General features: G+C 41.1%; 1 protein-coding gene across 2 annotated transcripts in view; it reads right to left on the bottom strand.

Moving 5' to 3' along the window:
* The window catches only part of rasa3 (RAS p21 protein activator 3), a 79937-nt gene that overhangs the window by 15541 nt on the left and 41387 nt on the right, over nt 1–23009 (bottom strand). For both annotated transcript variants that reach the window (XM_088647278.1, XM_088647289.1), the window contains exons 4-12: nt 21430–21524; nt 17364–17440; nt 10119–10199; nt 8753–8825; nt 4829–4905; nt 2840–2944; nt 1865–2021; nt 859–1007; nt 490–604 (exon numbers count right to left, since the gene is read on the bottom strand). In XM_088647278.1, coding sequence (XP_088503404.1) covers nt 490–604; nt 859–1007; nt 1865–2021; nt 2840–2944; nt 4829–4905; nt 8753–8825; nt 10119–10199; nt 17364–17440; nt 21430–21524 — 929 coding nt within the window. The remainder of the gene's footprint in view (nt 1–489; nt 605–858; nt 1008–1864; nt 2022–2839; nt 2945–4828; nt 4906–8752; nt 8826–10118; nt 10200–17363; nt 17441–21429; nt 21525–23009) is intronic.

The following is a 23009-nucleotide window of genomic DNA, read 5'->3' as shown; positions in this document are numbered from 1 at the left end:
GGTGACACTTGAGGAGGAAGCCTGTGGTCAAGTCAGTTACTTTGGAGAAAACAATGATATTTTGCTAATGCTAAGGCAAGAAAAGCTTTAAGATGTGAAGCCAGGAGATTCAATAATTGGTGTTGTGCATATTGAAAAAGATGTAAACAGAAGTAGTGTTTCAGCTTGAAACATAAAAACAGCTTTTCATTTGCTAAAATACTCAAATAAACAACCCCAAAGCTAGAACTGACAGCATTCTTCATTCTGAGTTTAGTTGTCAATATAGTTTTAGCTTCCCAAGCTGCACAGTAATACTCAAGTGAGTGTAGTCCTCCACAAATTGTTCTCTTTAAGAGCAGGCAGAAAAGTATATTGTACTATTTCTCGTATAAATCTATAAATCAACATATTTGTAATTTGCAAAGAACTATTGACTTACTTCCCTGTAAATCCATGTACACAATAAAAAATAAAATCAAGCAAAAGATGGAAAGTGCATGCCCTCACTTCATCGATGATGGGCTTCAGTGTCACTTGGAGGTAATGCTTCCCAGCCAACTTCATTGTCTCATCAATGCACTTGGAAGTCAATGAATTTCCTCTGAAAATGGTGTTGGGATCCCTGCAAGGAAAAGGTTTTGGTTAGAAGAAAACAGTGCCGTTTTCAGCCCTTTGATATGAAAGCAGTTTGTCTAGCGGAGGAGTGGAAAATCAGTTTGCTCTGTCCTAACCAAGCAAAAAGGCGGACCACCAGCACTTCACTGTTTTTGAAAACTTTTCGATGAGTGGGAATACTGCATATGATCAGGTAGGTCTGTTGCTCACAGGGCAGAACCATGTAGCACTGTAAACAGTGTACGGAAAGCCCATACTCACAGGGTCCTGTTGACCTCGGCATTGGCGATGGCGCTGAGGAAAGGCACGATTTTCCCACAGTGCAGGAACAGCCGGACCAGAGGGATGGCAGCTTCCTGCTTCTCCCGGCAAACCTCTCCCAGCACGTGGGCCGCAGACGCTGACACAGGCTGCAGGGGGGGGGGTTAACAAAGGGTTAACACGTTGCTAGGGTGCAGCATAGCACAGCACACAGAAACGATTTCTGCAAGGTCACCGGAGAACAGGAGTCTGCAAGGCTCAGCGCTTCCAGAAGCCTCCGTCTGAATCAGTGTCGTTTTGCTCAGAGGAAGGCTAGAGAGTCTAGAAGCCCTGAAGTCTGTTGTCTGTCTTAGAACTGCAGAAGCTGCCCTTCCGAATACGAACACCCAAGCAGGACAATCAAGCACTCGGACTGGAAGCCTCTGTTATTTTCTCAACGGGTCCCTCAGATTTTAGAAACCTCAGGGCCAACAATTTCTCTCTTCCACACATCTGCATTCCTAACCAGAGAAAACCTCCAAAACAATCTTGACATGTATTTCTGTATAATGTACAGGTACGTTGGTCTATTGCAACCTAAAGGATAGCGGTAGATTTAGTGATTTTCTTGGGGTTAGGCAGAATTTACACAGTAACATTCTAGTCCTTGATAATATACAGTACTATATCAGAAATGGAATCTGTAGATTGTGATTCTTTCAGCCCCAAATACCCTCAGATGTCTGGCCCTCTGAGATTTTTTGAGGCCTCAGTGCTGTTTGCTATGTGAATATAGAGTAGGCGAATAGCATGTAGGCGAAGAGCAATAGGATGCTGCAGATTCAAGGTGATACTTTTGTCTTTTCTGCAATACAGTCCACACCCAAAGTGAGGTTAACCCCATCCCTCCTCCGTTTAGGTGTCGGTTGAGCTGCTCGGAGTTAAACGTTCTGCACTGAGATGCTCTGAGCAGATAACATGCCAAGCACATCTGAAATACCCATCAATAGGAAACAGGAAACCCCACCTCAACGTCTGCTGATTTCAGTAACAGGTCTCTGAGTGGACTGTAGTACTCTGATGGAAAGACATGGTCCTCTGTGTAAACGATGTTCAACCTCAGGGAACCCAACTCATCTGGCTTGACTGTCTTACTGCCATTGTCCCTGGGCTGCAAGAAGTACCTTCAAAAGAACCAAAAGGCATGGCTAGGCAGGCACAGTAGCTGATTTGCACATTTATTCTCTAGAGGCATAGGGTGAAGTCCAGCTCAGGTCATGATTAATTGGTCACAGGGAACCACAAAGTTCAAACACTTCATTTACTTAAAGAGACCACATGACTGATCTGTGCAGCACGTGCACATTAAGGTAAGATACACAGGGATAGTATTTGCAGCTTTTGAGTTGGGTAAGTTCCTAACAGTACTTGTATGGCCAAACGTGAAATTAATATGATTTCTCTCTCTCACAAAATTGTTTTTTTTTTTTAAACAGCGCTTTTGTGGAGACTGATGAGGTCAAGCAGTAGACAAACAACGTGTATCCATCAATGTGTATTCATCCTGGTCCTGTTTTCTCTGGGATCGCTTCCCAGTTTACAGAACCAATTCATTCTTTTCAAGTGAAGGTGTTTTTTCCAGCAGCTAATCTTCTGTTTTTACTCATTGTGCCCTTCACTTTTCGTGCAGCTAGGCTTTGTGTCTTTCCCAGGTGTCTACACCTGGTCTCCTTTCCCCGCCAGACTTCCTGACTGCAGTACACCCCGATGTGACTTCTAGCCCACCAACTTCTCAGGTGTGGAGAATGTGGAGCTCAAACGCAACATCACATGCCTCGTGTCTGCACTGACAGGCCAACTGAGGCTGCACGTGAGTCCGGCGTGACCAATCCTCAAACCAGCCTGTCTCGCACACAACACGTCCATGCTGTGGGATGTGTGCTGCCAGCGATCGACCCAGTGACTTTCATTTAGAGTTAAAACAAAAAGTAAGCTGTCTTACCATGCGTCGTGGAAGCCACACTGCCCGAGCACCTTAAGGGAGATTCGAATCTCCCCCAGAAACTCATCTCCAAACTTCAAGTTGCTGGCATTCCAAAGGTCAACACTGTGAACAACAATAACACAGACGTCACTCAGAGACTAATTCCAGCCAGGTCATTCTGTTCCTCCCGTCAGCTGGACCACATTCTGAAATTAAGTGACCATGGGAAACCCCAGAGAGGATTCCCATCCTTTTAACACATAGCCAACAGAAGACATTGCATTCGTGTTATCTCGAATGTTTGTATGCAGCTAAACACGTGCATCCAAAATTAAATAATAGAACTGCATAATATAAACCACCATTTGCAAGGTTTCCAGTGAGAGGAAGCCTGTGTGATTGTAAAAAAAATGTGGAATGAAAATTGTGTTCCTTTATAAACTGGCTGATCAGCATTTCTTTGACTCTGTTGTCCATGCATGACCTGAACACTGACTCCTCCAGTATAAACATTTGTTTAGCCAATAGACTCCCAACATGGTACAGTAAGTATCATGTGTGCATATACCAAAATGCATAACCAACACTTTGTTCTGACAACTCAGTCTTTGTCTTCAGAATGGCTGCAACAAGTTTAGAACAGGCAGCTTTCATGAACAACCGAAGCTGTTTCTGAGCAACGCTAACCCTGATTCTGAGCTACAGGAGCTCATCAAAGGCTTACACAAACTGCTCCTGTTTAAGGAATCTTTAGTCAATGAACTCTAAACTTGGCAGGTATCATTCTAGTGATAAGACAGTTCACATTTGGTAAAGTGAGTTCTTGCTCAAAGATCAATGGCAGCCTGACAGAAATTCTATCTACTGTACCAGTATCTTGATAAATAGTATATTATTTATCAACGTGAAAATCGTCAGGTGTCATTACACCCAGACATGCTTCAATCTTGCACAGCAGTTTAAATGCTTGTTACACCCACTCTGAGACACTACCTGCTTGTGGAAACGTGCACCTCAAAAGAAGGTCTTTTTTTTTTTTTCAAAAACTGGTTGGCCAGATTAACTCCAAACACCATAGTTATCATTCTACAGACAAAGCAATTGCCAGACGGGAAGATCCTGGAAATACCAAGATAACTCCTTTACTGCCGATTTACACTTCTTGTCTTTCTGCATTCTGTGCTGCAAAATGATTGAGAAGTAATTCCAAAGTTGGTAAATATATGATTCCAGTCACAAAACTGTTTACATAGGGTGAAATGGGGTTTCTGTAAAAATCAAGATGACTGCCGAATTGCTATTTTGTTCTTAAACCTTCAACTGCAGCTTAGCATACAGTGTTATGAAAAAAGGCACTTGAAAGAAGTTAGGTTTCCTTTCCTTACTTCAGCTTTATGCTGCTTCACATTGCAATGATAGTTTAAGCACACACCGCAGTTCATAAGGGCTTGGAGAAAGACACCCTGTATCATAACTGCTCTTCTTCAAAAGCTGGTTGGCCACAGAACCCAAACCTGTTACATCTGAACGTTCTCCTGTGTATATCAAAATGGCCATTTTTCACTTATGTTGTTTAGCTGCCCTGGCTTTATTTTTGTGACACTTCAAACAAAATATTAGGATCCAAGGTGTTTGTGTGAATCAAAATAGCTTGTCTGAATGCCATGGTTTTATTTTTATAATTCACACTGACTGACTTGAAATTCCTCGGCAGGCTCCATCAACACTAAAAGCTGGATTCAGATTTGCACCTCCAACATTGCAACAGTGCTTTTTAAAGCACCATATCATCACCTGCTTAGCGAAAGATGGACCATAATTCAAACTGGTCCTGTTAACAGGCCAGTTTACATTAAACTGATTAGGCTGGGATTTGCTTTTAAGCCTTCAAACCAGCTTACAGTTCTCTAGCTGTAAAAGCTCGATTTCCTCAATTAACAGAAGGATTTTGCACTGGTAAACTACACAGTTACAGGGTGTTCTGTAGTGAGGTGCGTCTTCATTCACCTAATAGCCATCTTGTCTACATCTTCCTCTTCAACATCGAAGTGAGATCTTCTTGTGTAGCTCAGAGGTCTGGTTACCTATTGAAAAAGTTAAATAAGACAGTTAACCAAAAAAAAGGCATCCTTAACACACTTCCGCTTTACTTCAGATTTGTCTTCATTAAAATAACAAACGTTGTATTGAATTATCTATACTAATTAAAAGCAGTGAGCGCACACAGAGCAAGGTCATTTCTCACCGCTTTCAAGTTAAGAAAAAAAATACTTTCCAGAAACGGTAGGTATTGTGTGTGAATCTTCCAGTACAGATTCTGTTTTTCAGATACATATACGTGTAATTCCATGTATAAACAAGCATATAAAGGGGATGGACAAAAAAATGGAAACACCAAACAATATTTATTAACTAATAAGGAGTTGGGCCAGCTTTTCTAATCCTACTGGGAATAATGTTACACTAGTTATGAACTGGTAGTAGTGGGATACTGGGCCACTCCTCACGAAGGAGAGCCTCCAGGTCTTGGAGAGATGAAGGAGGTGGAAGTCTACTCTGCAGTCTACACTCCAGAGCTTCCCATCAAGCTTCAGTGATGTTGAGATCTGGAGACTGAGGAGGCGATGAGACGTGTCTGACTTCACCCTGGGGTTCATGAAACCACGTTTAACGGTGTGTATGGGGGCGTGATCTTGAGGAAACAATGCACCATAGGGAGCACCAGGTCATCTAAAATGGCTTCAAATGCCTTGGCCATAATTCTATCAGCAGAGTAATCAGACCCAATGACTCCCATTATACGGCTGCCCAGACCATTATGTGCGCTTTTTCAACACTGTTCCCCTTGACACATGAAATAATTTTGAGGTTTCTGTGACTGTGGGCCATCAACTATTTGATGTCTTTCAAAATCTGTTAGATCTCTCGTGTTGCATTAGAAACTGACATGTAGAAGTGTTGATTTTAGGACATCTTTTGTAGCAGAAGCATATTGGTAATTAACATCGAAATTAACATAAAACACATGCGTAGAATCGTTTTTAATTGTGTTTTAGTACTGTACATGCAGAACGTACAGCAGATATAGATGTACTCTTTGTGAACTTCAGTATCCTAGGCTCTACTTGCAGAAACGCTGTACAAAAGCAACTTACAGTACAACCAAGGTAAGTGAGTTATTCAAACTAATGATCCTATTATAATGTAAATTATATATTAGGAATCATATCCTTTTTGTTGTTTATACCAGTAGTACATCTGTATTTTTGAAAAATGGTAACTCACCACTTCCTTCCTTCCTGTTATCTCAATTGCATATTTTAAGTAGTCTCCAGTTGATTGTAATGTTTCTAATAAGGATGTTTTTTTTTCAATAAACATCAAGGCATTCAAGTTATCAAGCAAACATGTGATAAAAAGCTAATTTCATGTTCATACTGTTTGAGAATTTATTATTAAAATTTGTCTTGTTGCTACAAAATGAATCACTTTTCTTGTGAAAACAATTTAAAATATTGTAATGGTGAAAACAAACACATTACACTTTTGAAAATGATAAAAAGTAAAAACTGTATATTAATACTCTCAGTAGTATCAAGCCTTATCTCAGTATTGTTGGTCTACTCGGCAAAGATGAAGTGTGTGTAAGTGTTGATCATTTTAGATCTAAACCAGCTGGAGAAAAGATTACAATTTCTAAATGAGTGCACCATTTCAAATGAAATTTCATTTGCATTTAATAAATGAAAAAAAGGTTTAACTCTTATTCACCACAAATAGAAACTTACTGAAACATGTATGTAGCTATATTTATCATTCATGCAAGGACTTATCTAGAGAGATCAAAATTTGCATGGGCACAAGAACCTGTAGCTGGAACTGAGACAGGTACCTGGCTACCTGCTGTATGTTTTCTGGAGTGAGTTATCAAGATGCACACTGGAATAGGCTCACATGCTTTGAGTGCTTTAGAAAATGATACCAATGGTAATGAGTTTCACAGGAAATCTGAGACAAACGTGAACTCCACCCAAAAACTAAAACCACAGGATCAGATCAAAACACACTGACAAAAAACGTGCTTTCGCCTTTCTACAGCTGTGTATCTATCTGAACACGAACCACAGTCCAACTAAAAATAATCTGTGGTAAAACTTGTTTGTGTAATCTTCTTTTACTTCAGATCAAGAATGCGTGTATAAAAGTCAAATAAAATGAAACTTCATTGTTTCATTTATTTTGAATAATATATTTTAAAGATTAAGCTGGCAATAGTTTAAACAAAAAGTAAAGGAGAGTATGAAAGAAGCTGTACAGCATTTAAGTTGTGCAATACTAAAAGTGGAAATAGTATTGAGTGAGTGGATCTGTGAACTGTCTTCATGGTCAGTGGGAAGCCTGAGTCTATCCTGGAAAACAATGGGTGCAAATCAGGGCACAACCTGGATAGGACACCAGTCCATCACAGGGCACACACAATTAACAGTTAACAATTAACCTACCACTGTTTCTGAGCAACCAGAGGGAACCCACAAAAACACAGGGAGAACATCTAAACAAATGTCTGCAATTGAAATTCTTACCACTGTACCACCCTCTTCTATAAACTTATGATAATGCAGTAAATAATAATGCAGAGGTCTTTCTCATACATTATCTGCATTTCTACGTTTTGATGTTTTTTTCTCTGGAAGTAGGGTTAGCCCTCAAAATCAGAGATGTACGCCTATTGGTAATGTAAGGTTCTCTTCAAGACACTCCCCTGCAATTAAGTTAGGAATCATGAAGTTAGGAATAATCATTTCGCCAAACCAGGAAGAACTCTCCATCCACGCACCACTGATCACCATTAGAGTCTAAAAAAAATAACTCCCCTAATTTATCTGCTTCAGTAATTGTAAACTACAGATGAAGTGCCCCGAGTCTTTCCGTCTTCAGCAAAAATCTGGGAATTTAGTCATTTGCCAAGAGCATAGTGCAATGATGAGTTTGTTCTAAACCTGACTTACAATGAAAATAATTCACTGGCTCACTGGCTCTCACAGTAAGAACCCCTGAGAGCAACAAAGACAAATAGCAAAACAAGGAACTCATTCTGAATAATGCAGACAGGCATGAAATGGCAGTTTAAAGCATGTCAAACTATGTAGCCTCATATAATTGAAAAAAAGAAACTGTTATGAAGATACTGATGAACTGCAGCTCTTCACAAACGATAGAAAATAATAAAAAAATATGATAGTAGAAAACAGAAAATTGTTGAAAAGCAATGGTGAAACAGAGCAATCAGAGCCTTGAATTTCACATCAAATGCTTAGCATAACAATTGAGCAATTCCCAATTACAGTAAATGTTGAGCATGTTTCCCTATGGAACATAGACACTGTATATAGTATTAGAGGCCTTAGTGCCTTCTGTGTCTTCAGAACAGAAACAAATGATGATGGTTCAGTTGAAAGGCTTGAAAGGACAGTTAAAAGGCTTGACTGTCCAGCTCGCCTGAGCATGAATTGGGTTATTGTCTTATTTCCATTCTCACATTCAGACCATCTTGCTAGCAGCCTCCACCACTGAACTGTCCTGGACTGGGGAAGTGAGCGAAGAAGAGAGGCATGATGACTTGCCTCTTTTATGAGAAAATGTTGACTTTATGCAAATAGAATTCATTAGTTGTACTCTCTTTTAAGAGCACGAGGAACTGAAACAGAACACAAAGGAGCTTTGAAGCTTCACTCCTCGATGAAACTCTCAATCTATCAATGCCACTGTTTATTAAGACTTTCAAAGGCGCAGTAACTGAGCGAGCGCTCCAAACGTGAAAAAAAAACAGCCCCCACTTCCAGAGGATTGGTTAAATAAACAAGAAGGGGAAACATTTTTTTTCCTTTCAATTGAAGCCACAGACTATAATAACCACTTAAAAGCCCAAACCTCAAAATAGAACACTTCATCAAACTGGGGATTGTTGGTTTTTCTTTTCACTTTAGTCTTCTTCGCCTCAGACCTGGTATCGGAGAAAGGGAACAAGACATTGTCTCAGACTACCGGAGCTTCAAATCTGAACATACTGTACATCGCCACAAATGCTTCCAGAAAACCCGTGAAATGTTGCATTTTATGGTTTTCAGCCCTCTTCAGTTTCTAATTGCGCCGGAAAAAACTTTATGAAGTTTGGAACCTGGAGACAATGTGTATGTTAAGCGTATCCGCCTTTACGCCATTACCTGCTGTAAAGGAGGATTAAAAGGGCTTTAAAAAAAAAACCCAACTGGTGCTTTTGTTTTTTAAAGCGAGTCAGGTGGCCGACAGCTTGCTGTCGCAATCCAAGTCGCGCGCATTTCGCAGTGCTGGCTGGGGACCAATGGGAAATGTCATAAAAACCACGGCGATCTCAGGAGAACATGAGAAGAGGAGTGGCCTCGCACTGCCACTGCAAGCGATGCCGAGCAGCTGCCCTGAAATCCCACTGAGCCAAGTCTCTTGGCAGCACCTGCTAGCCAGTCCCACTTTACAGAGCATAACAGGGCGCGAAGTCTCCCGTTACCTCAAAAGCATGAGAAGATTCAAAGAACTAAGTAACCACAGGAGGCGAAACACCTCCGAAACACCAGCACCCGGTGGATTTGAAAAATAACAGCAAACTGAAAAGGCCAAACAGACACCCAGGAGCGAGCAGACTGACTCAGCGCTGCTGTTATTAGACTCGGGGGGGAACACTCTAACCAGAATGAGAAAGTATGAAAGCATTTGTTCAGTTTTACAGTACATGCTTATTTTGAACATGGAACAAGAACAAAAAAAAAAGATTTCTTCCAAAGCAACTGAATGCACAATCCAAACCACAGAACCAAAACAGCAAGCTCTTCCAAGCAGCACTGGCAGACAAATGTGAAGCAAGCAGTTTCAAAACTACAGGATGAAGATCTCCCAAAAATTACAGGCTGAAGCTGTGTAAGGGGAAGAAAAGAAGCCATGTTTAACAACGGGAAAAAAAAAAGACGCCACTGTGTCATCCATTCTCCCTGGCATGAGGGGGTAAAGAACCGTCTGAATGTCAAATAAGGAAGGAATATCATTTTTTTAATCTCCTACTAGTCCAAGCTGAATAGCACGAGCAATCAGGCGCAGGCAAAGCAAAAAGCAATCTTCCTGACGGATGCGAATTGCTTTGTTTAACCCATGAATCAGGGCTGGGAAAGTCAAGGTACTGTATACTCCAAACCAGCCTTTTGCTGGTTAGGGCTAGGCAGGACTGATGCACACATTGGATTAAAGTCTGCATTTCTACTTGTCTTACCTTGATGGCCCCAACAAGGAAACAGTGGCATAAGGGTCACACTGACCATTGACGATGGGCAAGCCTTGGCACTCTAAGACACTGAAGAAAGAAACAAGAAAAGGAGTGAGTTCAGATGACAACAAACCAATACGTTCTTGAAGAGTGTCGGGAAGAAAAAACAGAAAGCAATGACCTTTCTACAGTTTTGCCCCAGAAATATAATCCTTTCACATCTCTTCTTTTGTGTCTACAAATCTACTTCCATGGCTACATTTCAATTTGTCAACGTCTGTCAAGGAGAAATGGACAGTGAATGTCGACATAATACTGTTGTGCAGGATTTGACGAAGACCTGCGATTTGGCACTTCCTCCTAGATTTATGGTGCATGCTGTGTGCATCTTGGGCTGCAGAGATCCTTGGTGAGGCTATGGGGTGCACTGTGAGGCAGCTGTAGTCTTCCTGACAGCCTGCCCACAGGTCACAACTCCCAGAGGTTTTTTTGGTAACTGGTGTTTCTGCATTTGATATACTCTGGACTTGCTTTGCTGTGCAAGAAACCGCATAGTATTTTTAAAGGAAGTCATTTGCTCTTTTGCTATCCTGTACATATAATATTACTAACTTTTGCTGATGATCATGACAATAAACTCTGATCTCTTTCACTATATCTGTAGGAAAGACTGGCAGGAAGGAATTCTTCATTCTAACAGTCCTCTTGACTGAAATTATTTGGGTCTCAGCAGACTTCTACATATTTGAAATTATTCAACTAATATCTAAATTCAATTCCAAAGGCAACAGTCTTTGTTTACAACTTCTGGAGTTCACACAATAAAAAGGAGAAATTTAAATTCTTCTACAGGTCACTGTTTGTAATCCACTCCACATTATCAGATCACTGTACTCTGCCTCCTACATGCAGACTATCCTAATTAAAATAGCATTTGCCAAACCCTGCGCTTCACTTGAACTCTGAAACTCAGCTTGGTTTCCAGAGACTAATTACGGAGGATATATGCATGTCCAAGGGCTGGGATCCACTCCCCATTTCTGGTTCACTGGCCCTCTTCTGAACAAACTGGGTGGAAAAGGAGAGGGTTTAATACAACTGCTCTTGTTATTTTTTTGTTAGGAAAAGCAGAGTCTCTTTACAGAGGGTAGGAAAACGAGAATGCCATAATGTTCAAGTCATCTTTTTTCATTTACAAAACAGATTGAAAAGCTGTGGGTGTCTTTTATTAACCGAATTATACTGTGCCCGCGAAGCTTTGCTACAACCACAGAATGTGACCACAGGATCTGACACTCTGTAGTACTGACAAACTCCTCTCTCCTCCCAAATCTTATCTGGTTTGCTCGGGCTGCCAGTCTTTCCTGTTTACAGGTAACAGGAGGGATCTTTTACAGTATGTTACAGTATTTGTGTGGTGCAGAACACCATCTGTCTCTGTAATACTGCACTGTAAGCCGGGCCAAAAATAGTGATATATTATATATATATATAAACTGCAATTATATTAACTGCAATTTAGGCTAACATTCAAATAATTTGGTAATGCAGTTAAAGAAACCTTCAGATGTGTCAATGTCAGCATGTACAGTAACATCTGATCAGCTTGTGAAACCTCCTCTCCCAGCAGCCCCTGTACTCTGACCCCATGACACTGTGAAGTTCAAGAATACGTGCCCCTCCTCTCCACCAGCATATATCCAATGGTTCCAGCCTAACACGTCCTAAAATGGTATTAATGCCCCTGGGGTATTGTAGAACAGCTTAAAGACAAGCCAGCTACAGATCCAACCACCAGCGTTCAAGCAGCTGTTGGTTCCAAGGCGGATCTCAGTGGTGAAAGGATGATGAAATGCACAATCTTTCGCCAAAAGCTGATATTTAACAAAGCTGCACTCCTGATCACATTCCTCTCTAGGTTTCAAACTCTCAACTAATAGCACACTGGTAAGATTTCACTGGTTCAGAATGCTCATTCTTGGTTCACCTGTCCCGTGTCAGGCAGAGGCTGCTGTGAACTCCACTGCTTATTGAGCTGGCAAGCCTCTCTTGACTTAAAATGACAAAAAATATCTTATCCATGCCCCATGCTGCCTCAGTCTGATTGTATAACACTGAAAAAGGAAATTAGCACAGAATGTGCAAGTCCAGTATGTGATGTACAATATCAACCTGCCTTTCAGTTTTTTCTTTTACAGTTATTTTGTCTAAAACAAAGTGTGTCTGCACAAATGACAACAAATTGAAAAGCTAAGCGAAAACCTCAGTAGCTGATCTCTTCCGCAGACAGGAAATAGACAACACTCCATTGTTAATTATATAGCTTCCTGACAACGTGCCAGGGATACATTCAAGTGTCCACAAAGTTACTTATGCTGCCATTTAAGAAACACCTCAAAATCCGAGGCTGTATTTCACATCAAAGTGGCCAACACGTAGGTCTATGAAATGTTCCACGCACAAAAGAATTTAAAACATAGCAAACCAGAATTGTATGGATTAATATCTTGTTTCAAGAACACGCCTGAAATGTACATCCAGACTTTCCAAAATTAGTAGGTTAGAGCACCCCAAATTGTTATTTTTAGCCAGCAAAAGACTGACATCTGAAATTAATCTGTGCATCTCAACAGTCTATAATCTTTGGGTATTCCCAAAGTATAATAGTGCCTCTGAGATCATACCAGAGTAAAGTAAAGGGTATGTACTGTCTATTTCAGGTTCTATGGTTTTTATTACATTTCTGTTCCTGCACTTAAGCAAAATAGATTTTCAAAAAGCAAAGCCCAGTTCTTTTTGCTCCTTACAAGGATATCAGGGATATTGTGGGTGATACTATTTCTGCTCGGGCTGCACCAGAGAGGGACTGAAAACCATTTGGAGATAATGTGTTAATTTCCTTTGCCTCTGCTCTGACGCAGAACCAAAGTCTCCGAGCCTTCTGGTTCAATGCAAACAGCCTCTTGTTTGATTGAACTATTTTGAGATAGACAGCAACTAATCCACTCCTCTCCTTACCCTCTCCTGAATTGCCCTCTCTCAAGCATTTTAAAACAGTGTTAACGTAAAATGATTGAGATTTTTCCATTGAGGAATCAGCAAAGGCCAATTTGGCCAACTTTCTCCACTGTGAAGGCACGATAACGGGTCATTAGCACTCTGGTGAGGAAGGAAACATTCAGACCCCTCTTTACATCCCCATATCAGTGTTCTTTCACAGCATTTACATGTCCCCCACTCCCACGCCACCCCCATAGACTTGCTTTGATAACAGATGCATGTTGGAGGCCCAGCTAATGTGCCATGTGGAGGTTAAATAAAGGTGGATAGTTTAGGAGTGCTTTAATGCCAGGGCTAATCCTTTGGAAGCTTCCTGTCCTTCCAGTCTATTTATATAACTAACTCCAGTTTAGCCTACAAGACTTATCAAATAAATAACATCCTGCAGGCTTCTATGGTCAGTGAGACTTCGTAACAACACCCACATTCAAAATGAATGAATGGATAAGTGAATGAACACGCTGCTGTCTGGGATCATGGTGGGTTTGCAATATTATATTAATTTTACCTCAGAGTACCACAGAACATGAGGCACTGCAGTCCTATGCAGAGGTCATACTGTAACACTGGACTAAGCTGAAAGGTGTAAGGGAACCCGTAATGTCAGGAGCAGATCTGTCCACAGGAGGAAACCACCCATGAAAACAAGCAACCACATGTGTGTGCTGCTGACCTTGACCAGAGCGCTCCTGCAGAGAAAACTCAAAACCATTACACTGTCAGCACCTTCTACAAAAATCAGAACCCGGGCTGAACACAATCCACATATCGGTAAGCACTGTTACTGCTAAGTCAATCAGAGGGGGTGCTTTCTGAAAAGGGGTAGCTGCTTCTCAAACGGAGCATGCAACAAACCTATTTGATAGCCTGTGATGGGTTTTTTTTTATTTCCGTAAAAAAAGCTCCACTGCCTTTGTAACTGATGAAAAATAATCTGATTTCATGACAGTCAGTTGGGATTTCAGTAGCCATGCACTAATGTAGCAGCTAGCTGTCTGAACAATACCTAAGAGACAATGTCCCAATGTGGCTGCTGAAAACCACAGAGTAAGAGACGAAGGAACAGCGTGAGCTGAATTTGGTTGGCAGATAATCTTAAGAAAACTTTCACCATCAAACCACTACAGAAAGAAAACTACTGCACATTTTAGGTTATTCATATACACTGTGCAGATGTGGTAAAACATTACGTTTTTTGTGAATGGTGACCATCTTTTCTCTCCATCTCTCCCTCTCTCCCGCCGCAGTTGATAAGCCGATTACCCAGGCTGCCTTTCTTGTATTGCCCGGGTGATGCAGATGAAGTCCCAGCATGCCCTGGGGCAGCGCAGGGGGGAGCTCCGGGCAGGTTACCGTGTGTCTTCATTGAGAGAAAGGCTGAGACTCATATAAACAGGATCAATTATAGCCTAGCAGGAAGCTGGCAGATCCCAGCTCTCGCAGTGTGACTCATCCCCAATCCCCCTGTGCTCTCCTCCCCTCACTCTAAGCTGCTCGTGCAGAGTGCAGAGACGCCACCGTGTTTACGAGACAGAAATTCAAACACAGAACATCTGGTGAATTCAAAGATGCATTCTTCCTAATGACCACGTAGGCCAGAGAATTTGATTCTAAAATAAAATATCCAGGAGTTTTATTTAACCTTAAAGGGTAAATTTCCCTCTATATGTTCTAAAGAATCTCCAGAAGTCTATATAAGTAGACTCCAAGAATGTTTGTTGTGAAGTGGAGAAATGTGTGTTGCAGTCTGTACTTCCAAACCTCACCTACATAAAGAAAAAAACTTTGAATTTAGTCTGTAAGAGTTTTAGTTTGATAAATTCATTCACTCCCATACCTAGACTGGGCTCACGGTAAGTCTTGACTACACCAAGCAAATCAAAGGGTACTGCAGCTCTCAAAAAACAAAGTGTAGCAAGTTTTCTTACAAGGTGTTCTCTCAAGCTTTGTAGAAGAACAAAATGATAACCTTTGAAGCTTGCTCTAACACACAAAACAACAGCTGAAGCTAATAGAATCTCTAACCATGCATGACAAGGCCGGGTACACAGCACTAACTCTCTAAGTGCTAAACCATACCCAGGGGCAGGTAGTATACCTCGTGCAAAAAACACGATCACCCATTTGTTTAAACACAAAACCGATTATAATGCATTCTGTGAAACTTGTGAAACAGCAGGTGATCATGAGGTTATTTAACACAGGTTTCTAAAATTCTTGCTTCTGCTAATGGTTTCAATACTGCTCGAAAACACTCAACTCCGGAATAGAAGGAATATGACAGACTTTCATCCAAACGGAACACTGTATTGTTAGTGTTTACAATACAGGTTATGCACTGAATGCCCACTGACACAAAACACATTGCAAAATTTCACACTTAACATTCATTTTAATTCTGACCAATGTAAAATTCATGCCCAGAAAATTGATAGGTAGGAGATCTCAAGCTCCTTTATCCCAAGGTTTTCTGGATAGCATGAATTATTTTTCTTTCAAGCCTTTTTTTCCAAACCATGTTTTTAATATATACATATGAGTGAACTTCATGTAACCTTGAAAGAGAGTGCTCAGGCAGATTGGCTTTGAGCTGTGTGGCACTATGAGTCATATCAGAAAAACACTGACTCACAGCTCACCCAAGGATATCTGACCATCAGAATGGCTGGGATCATTTCCGATTATTAAAAGGTCTCCCTTCAGGTTAATCAAATCTGTTACTGTTTCCTATGCAATGAAAATAATACAATTTTCAATTTTTCAACATTTGTATTTGTATTAAAGCTTGTTACGTGTTTACATTGTACGTTTTACTGTTTTCTTTTTATAAATATGCACAAACCTTATTACTAAAGACATGCTTGCAAAAAGGAATCTGCATTGGAATTTTTTCCCTCACAGTGGAGATTCTCCTGCAGGCAGACATGAAGATAAAGGTAGCAGAACCTCAGGACTGTCTTCAGTGGGAGTGTTATTTTCATTAGTTATACTGTGATATGTTTTAAGAGTATATGATGGATTGTCTTCTGGTTTGGCAAATTATACATCTGGTTTTCATTTATAGCTTTAAAAACCCAGCCATTTTTTTGCTTGCTTGCTGGAAGGAGGAAAAAAAAAACCCATGTTCCAGAATATTAATGAATGAATAAAGTGATTTATATCCCCCTGTGATTTTGCCATTGATTAAAAGCCTATTTCATTGATAAAGAAGAAAATTAAAACAATAACAAACTGACACAGAACAAATCTAGGTGACATGATCTACGCTGTGCTACCCTAATGTGGTTTGTGTCTGTGCCAGACTCTGTACGTTACCTGTTTGTAAAACGTGTGCATACACTGAGGTTCAAAACTTGAGTCTTTCTGGGAGTGTACTTCAACCAGCAAAGTGTTGCTCCTGTTTCGCCTTTCTTCCTGCATATTCCAGTTTGTGCTCTGTATAATTCTCTCTCGCTTTTTTATGAGTTTGTTAACCACTGCGCTCAATATTTATTAACAGGGATCTGTGGCGAAGCACATTTAGCACCACTCAATGCTCTGGAGTGCTTGGAAAAAGCACGCATACTAAAACTGCACAACACTTTATACTGTACATACGCACTCCACTTGTTCTCACTCAGTCTTGAATAGTCTCTTCACAAGCAATTCTGCTTAAGAGTTTAAGATCAGAGAATGCACCAGCCCAAAGAAAACAACTTCCCAAACAACAACATTTAGTGAAGTGTTTGTCAGGAAAGTACTAAATAAAAGCATGCTTGAGTGTTTTCTGTATTTAATGATATCAGTACATAGCTAAACACAAAAGAAGCACTTGCCTGTTCAGTGCAAAACCAACACAGTTGCAAAGGCACATTTCTGCGTTCATAAACAAAGTTACTCTTCTGCACATTCAGTATTTTAAACAGCTCACCCCACTGCTCTTTTTTACTGTTCCCTGAACAACGGAGCTGAGCATGATAAATTAGGACTAAAGTAATAACAGTGATCACAAGTAAGAATCTAATAGTGAGTAGGAGTGCTAAAAATTATGTTACTACATGTCAACTAACCTCTCTGAACCTGTCCTGTCTTTGACCACAGCCCAGTTCAGTTCTAGCCCGTTTATGGCCATAATCAGAAAGATACAGGGGCCTGGTGTGACTCCATGACAGGCGACAGGAGCGAGGGAAATGAAAAGCTTCACTGACTCACCGTGTTGCCAGCTTGTGGCATATGGCTCCGCTGTCTGTGATGACTTCGCTAAGACGCAGCTCCAGATGGACTTTTCCCTGTGAAGGAGGGAAACGGAGAGCATTTTTAGGCCAAGGCCACAAATAACCTCACCGTTAGAGGCATTTCTCAGTGCGTTTGCTTTCATAATCGCTACAAAGCAGAATTCGGAATTCTAAATCCTGAAACACGTATTTAGAATTGAATCTCAACAATCTTTTGAAGGACTGTTTCTTTGAAATATTTAATTTTATGCTTCAGAATTTGTATTTTTAATACACTAAGCGGCAGGAAAATTAATTTCAGCATGATGTTACTTCAGAATGGCTACACAAAGATGTGTCATCATCAGATTTTGTGTGGTACTGGAGGTCTCAGGTCCATTCTCTCAGGTTCCCTGTACTGTAATGTAGGAAGAGATGCATCAATCTCAGGCTGTTCTACCACGCTGCTACAGTCAAGAGCAGCTCCTGATTCACAAGACAGGTCTTTAAATAACAGCAAGCTACACATTAAGTACCATATTACTCTTTTACAGATATACAGTACCATTTCTATACTTTTATTTGATTAACAAATTGTCCAATACATCATTCTTCTATTAAGTCTCGTGGTAGAGTAGAGGCTGAACAGTTTGTATAGCTGCATTGTGTGAAGCTTAAACTGCACAAACTATGTACGTTTTATTTGAGTCTGAAGTCTATCTCTAAACTATCTCCGTAACTAACTTTACATTCTGGAATGTGTTGAAAAGAGTAAAGTGTGCACACACAAGGACATAGGAAAAACGTGTCTGTACAGGTGTATAATCTGTCTCCTTCATTAACTGATCAAATGAGGATCTCGAGAACAAAATTCCAACAAAAAAGTACTGATTTCATTCTACATAATGCCTTACTGTTCTCAAAAATGAGAACTTGCAATCTTTCAGTTCCTTAGGAGATAATAATCTATATTGATGTCAAAAACCCAAACTGTACATAAAAATGAACTGAATTCTGCCAAGAAAAGGAGAAGTCTGTGGCTGTACTGAAGTGTTCCGGAACAGAATAGCAGCTTGGACGTTCCAGTGACTTCATCTCTATACAAAAAGTAAAGTTGTGATGTGAAAATAGTCAGTCGGAGGAATTCACAAACCCTTACAGCGCTCAGTTCTCTCAGTGTGGCAATATTCTGCCCCCTCCCTTTATTGGAAGCAGGAAGAAGCTTTTATCACTTGTTTCAATCTTTTGTTTCTTTCACATCCCCCTTTATAAAGAAGCATCTGTATGTTAGTAGCGCCTTCTTCCATTTCTGCTTTTGCTCTTGATATAGCAGATTCCCTCAAATAAGATCTGATGGAGTGTGCTGAGCTTTGGCTGAAAGATCTGAAAGGCTGAAAGATCTATGAGACAAAATAGAACTAAACAGGCCACTTAAACTTTGTGATGCTATAGGAAAGCCTCTTCGACAGTTCACCCCAAGTTGTTGTTAGAGCAGGATAATTAATACCCTTTCCAATTATTTTACAGAGGTCTATTTTAAAATAATGGTATAGCTGTTACCTATCACGTTTTAAGAGTTCTTTCCGACAGTGTTTCTCTGGTAGGTGCAAGCCTGTCTGAGTATTTGTGAAATTGTCACAACACAGATCTTGTGGGGTTTTTTGTTTCCGTTGCTTTAATGGCAGAGGAGATCTCTAGTCCTCCAGCCACCAGCACTTCAGCTCTGCATTCACAAGAGCAGATGAGCGTTTACATTCATATCTATATGTGAAACTGGTGTTACACCCATACGTTTCCTATGTGGTGTACAGAACTAATATCATCCTGGAAACAGAACTTCCTCAGTGTGTGTGGCTTCAAGAACTTCACACTGCCTCCTTTAGTTATTGACATCTACTGTGTTACTTCTAGCATCACCTCCAGCAATTTGAGCATGTATTCTTAAATACAGAGATGTTTTTTTCTACAACATTTGAAGATGTTTTTTTTTTTGTTTAGCACTTGATTGCACTATTGTACTTTGTATTTTGGCCATCACTACCTTACAGAAAATGCACTGTTTCTTGGAATCTGTCCTGAGAAAAGCAACCAGATGCATTCTTGGACTTCAAGAAATGTCCTACACCGACAGGCTAAAAGCACTCAACCTTTTCAGTCTTGAACAGAGATGGTTATTAGCGTCTATATAATACTGCACAGCTGCGTCACGATTCACAGTGGAAAAAAGGAGTCCTTCCAGAAAATCAACCCTTGGTATTATGGCTAAGAATGTAAGGTTTCAGTTCTCCTCTTGTCTTTCCAAAGTATCCTGAAAACACAGTAACTACTACATACTGAACAATAAATGAAACATAACTACATTTAGAAATGCATTCCTTAAGGAATGTTAAAAGGGTTAAAAGCCACTTTTTCCCCCCTTTCTGTTCATACACAGTCTCAAATTGAGAGGTACCAGAGCTGAGCTCCAGGGGACAAAATAAGCAAAAGTTGTAAATTGTAACCACATCCAGTCAAAGGAGATCACAACCGAGGCTTGATTCAGCCACACTACTGTTAAGGGCTAACCATGTGGTCCTCAGCACAAAAAAGGATGCAATTTTACAGTCACCTGATACTGTAATTGCATGTTACAGATTAGATAACCTCACGTTTTGCAATTGGTCAACAAATATCCTACTTGTTACTTATTGTTATGCACACACGTATGTATTTTGCTTCCTGTGACTGGGAATTTCCTGTGCTTCCACTGCGCTTATGTGCTTTGCACCTGCAAACAATTCTATTATGTAATATACAATATGTACGGCCACTGATGCTGGGTTAAAACACAGACTGAAAGGCTAAGGCACAAGGAATGGAAACAGGCTGAGCAATCCAGAGAGCTGCCACTTCAGATCAGTCATATTTGTCTGTGTTTTAGGTTTCGCTTAAAGAAAAAAAAGCAAAGTCATGCTTCCTTAAAAGAGAATATTGCATCACAATAAACTGTCCAAACAGATTGCTCTTGGACATCTGTCGGCCTCCTGTAAGTCCAGAACAGCAGCTTCACCACAGCCTGACAAGCATGAGCAACGCATAAGCATCATTTCAACAGCAAGACTCTGAAAAACTCTATCAGAGATACGATTACACCAAACACCTAATATATTATAGTCCTAATTCCAAATTTCATTTACTAGTCTATTTGTCTGATGTTTTCAAACAAAGCAACTTACATTTCCATCACTGGGTACAACAGCAGTCTCTCACCTGGGATTTGTACCCACCGTTTGTAACCTTCCAGTTATGAGTACAGAACCAGTCCACACCTCACCATTATCAGAATCACATCCACTTCCAGTTTACACATGTTAAAGCACGCAACGGACATTTTTTGATGAAATGTTTTAGGTTTTGGCTAATTTAGGCAGAGCCACTGGAGCTGCAGGAGACTCAAGCCAATGATGATAACTATGCCTGGCTTCAGGGAAAGCTCCCCCACTGCAGATCATTGGGTATGAAACTCCCCAAGGTGTCATACTAATGCACCACTGGTACTGAGGTGCGTCCAAGCTGTTTTGCGCCGAACCTTTCTTTCAAAATAAAAAATGTGAAACTGTCAATGTGCATCGTCTACCTTTCGAATCTGTTAAGCACCAGCTCTGAGTCGGCTTGGTTCTCTTCTACATCTCCTGTACTGGCACAGGGCCCCCGAAATGAGCGATGGTTAGAGCCGTTTCACTCCCCCGACGCCAAGACCAGCTGGCTCACTCCACCCCACTCCACTGGCTGAGGGATCCCGGCCACAGCCGACGGGCACCATGACCCAAGCCGAGGCTGAACCCGCCACGTCTCGATCTGGTTCTAGGTCCGGCGGGAGAGGCCTGAGCTTCACTTTCCGAACCCAGGTCACTGACCTGCTCTCTAGAGGAGCGCCTGAACTACTGGAGTCACTGGGAACCCCCCCCATTCTTAAGACATGACTGTGGAGGGGCCAAGAACAAGTGGCACTCCGAGGAGGTGCTGGGCACAGCCTCATGCATCCCTCATGTATCTCTCAAACGTATACAAGCGAGTGGACCCACCTGCACTTCGGAGTCCGCGTCGACATGCTGGAGCTGGAACCAGGTGTCCCTTCCATGGTACTTCTGCAGGTCCTCCTTCATCACCGCCACCTTACCTGCAGGAAAAGTGTGCGGTGTGCACAGTGAATCATCTCATTCCAGTAGCCATGACTGGGGACGAGAAATGCATAAGAGGAAAAAAACAAACAAAGCCAAAGCCCTCTTCGAAGCATAGTCGTACACAGCTGGAGGCCCGAGATCTATCTTAATCACAGCGCAGCAAACAAAACCAAAGATGACTCAGTGTCACCAGATACTGTACAGGGCAATAAGCAGCACCAATTATGTAGTACTGAGATGGTCCTATATCATTGCTTTTAGCAGAGACAATGACCCATCAGTTACCCAACAGTGCCTCGTTACACAATGAGCAAAGATTTCGACTAATTTAAGAAAAACCCAAGGCTTTGAAAAAACCACTGAATGTACTAGGCCTTCCCAGACCTATAATAAACCACAAAAACTGAAAGCCCAACAATCAACAATATTTAGCAGTGTGCTTAGGATCATTTTTTTTTAAAAAAGGAACAGGCTGACCTATTGGTCTAATGGATTAAATGCAAACCCTGTGCCTCACAACCTTCTTTAATCTCTCCTCCCCATCTCTTTAACACAATCTTTTTGCACACTCCAATCCCCACCCCTCCGAAGATCTCTTCGCTTTATTGGCACTCACAACACAGCCTCTAAAATTGCATTAACCTACCACACTACATGGAGCCCAGACCACTTGCTGTAATGTCAGTTAAGACAGAATTATCAGTTGTGAGTCTCTTGGGCCATCTCTTCGTCACAGGAGACTGAAAGCTAATTTAATTAGCACTAGGACATTGCACATCAGCCCACACTATCCCGATATTACATTCGTGTCTTCCTCTCAGATCTCCGGGGAAGAGAATGGGGCTGTTCCTGCCTGCGGAACTGTGCTGTGAGCTCAGATGAATTCTTTCAGCTTCTGCCTCATACAGAGGCCTGGGTGACAGAGACTTGAGCTTAACTTCCTTGTGATACAACAGTAAGGTCTCTCAGGAGTGAGTTTAAACAATACACATGAGATATACAGATAACCAGAGCAAAACAATTTGGAAAAACAAAACATTCTTTCAACCCTAATGATCAATTCTAAAGCCTTAATCTGAAAATCTGCGTGTTATGAGAGACTATGATATTTCTATCATGTTAAATGCTGGAGTTTCCTTTTTAGGTTTTTGTATTACTCTCCTGGGTATAAAATGACAAAAGGTGTGACAAGCGATTCGTGATATTCAATACGTGTTTATGAGTTTGCCGAAACAAGGGCAATATTTGCAATTTTAAAAGGGAACAAATAACAGTTTTAACCTTTCAACCGTGGAATTTGTTCAGAAAATTGCTTGACGACCCTGACCAGCACTGGGGGGAATGATGACCAGCGTCAGCCTTACTCTAGCATATCTACCACATCCTGGCAGAAGGAGTGACGCAGCTCTCAGGGAGAACCCTGCTCAGCACAATGGTCATTGCTCAGCAGCAGGATGAAGGTGTCCTCACGAACTCAGGAC

The sequence above is a fragment of the Lepisosteus platostomus genome, chromosome 2, assembly GCF_059453375.1.
Source record: "Lepisosteus platostomus isolate fLepPlt1 chromosome 2, fLepPlt1.hap1, whole genome shotgun sequence".
NCBI lineage: Eukaryota > Metazoa > Chordata > Actinopteri > Semionotiformes > Lepisosteidae > Lepisosteus > Lepisosteus platostomus.
The sequence above is the reverse complement of the archived record's forward strand: the minus strand, read 5'-3'. Positions and strand labels throughout refer to the sequence as shown.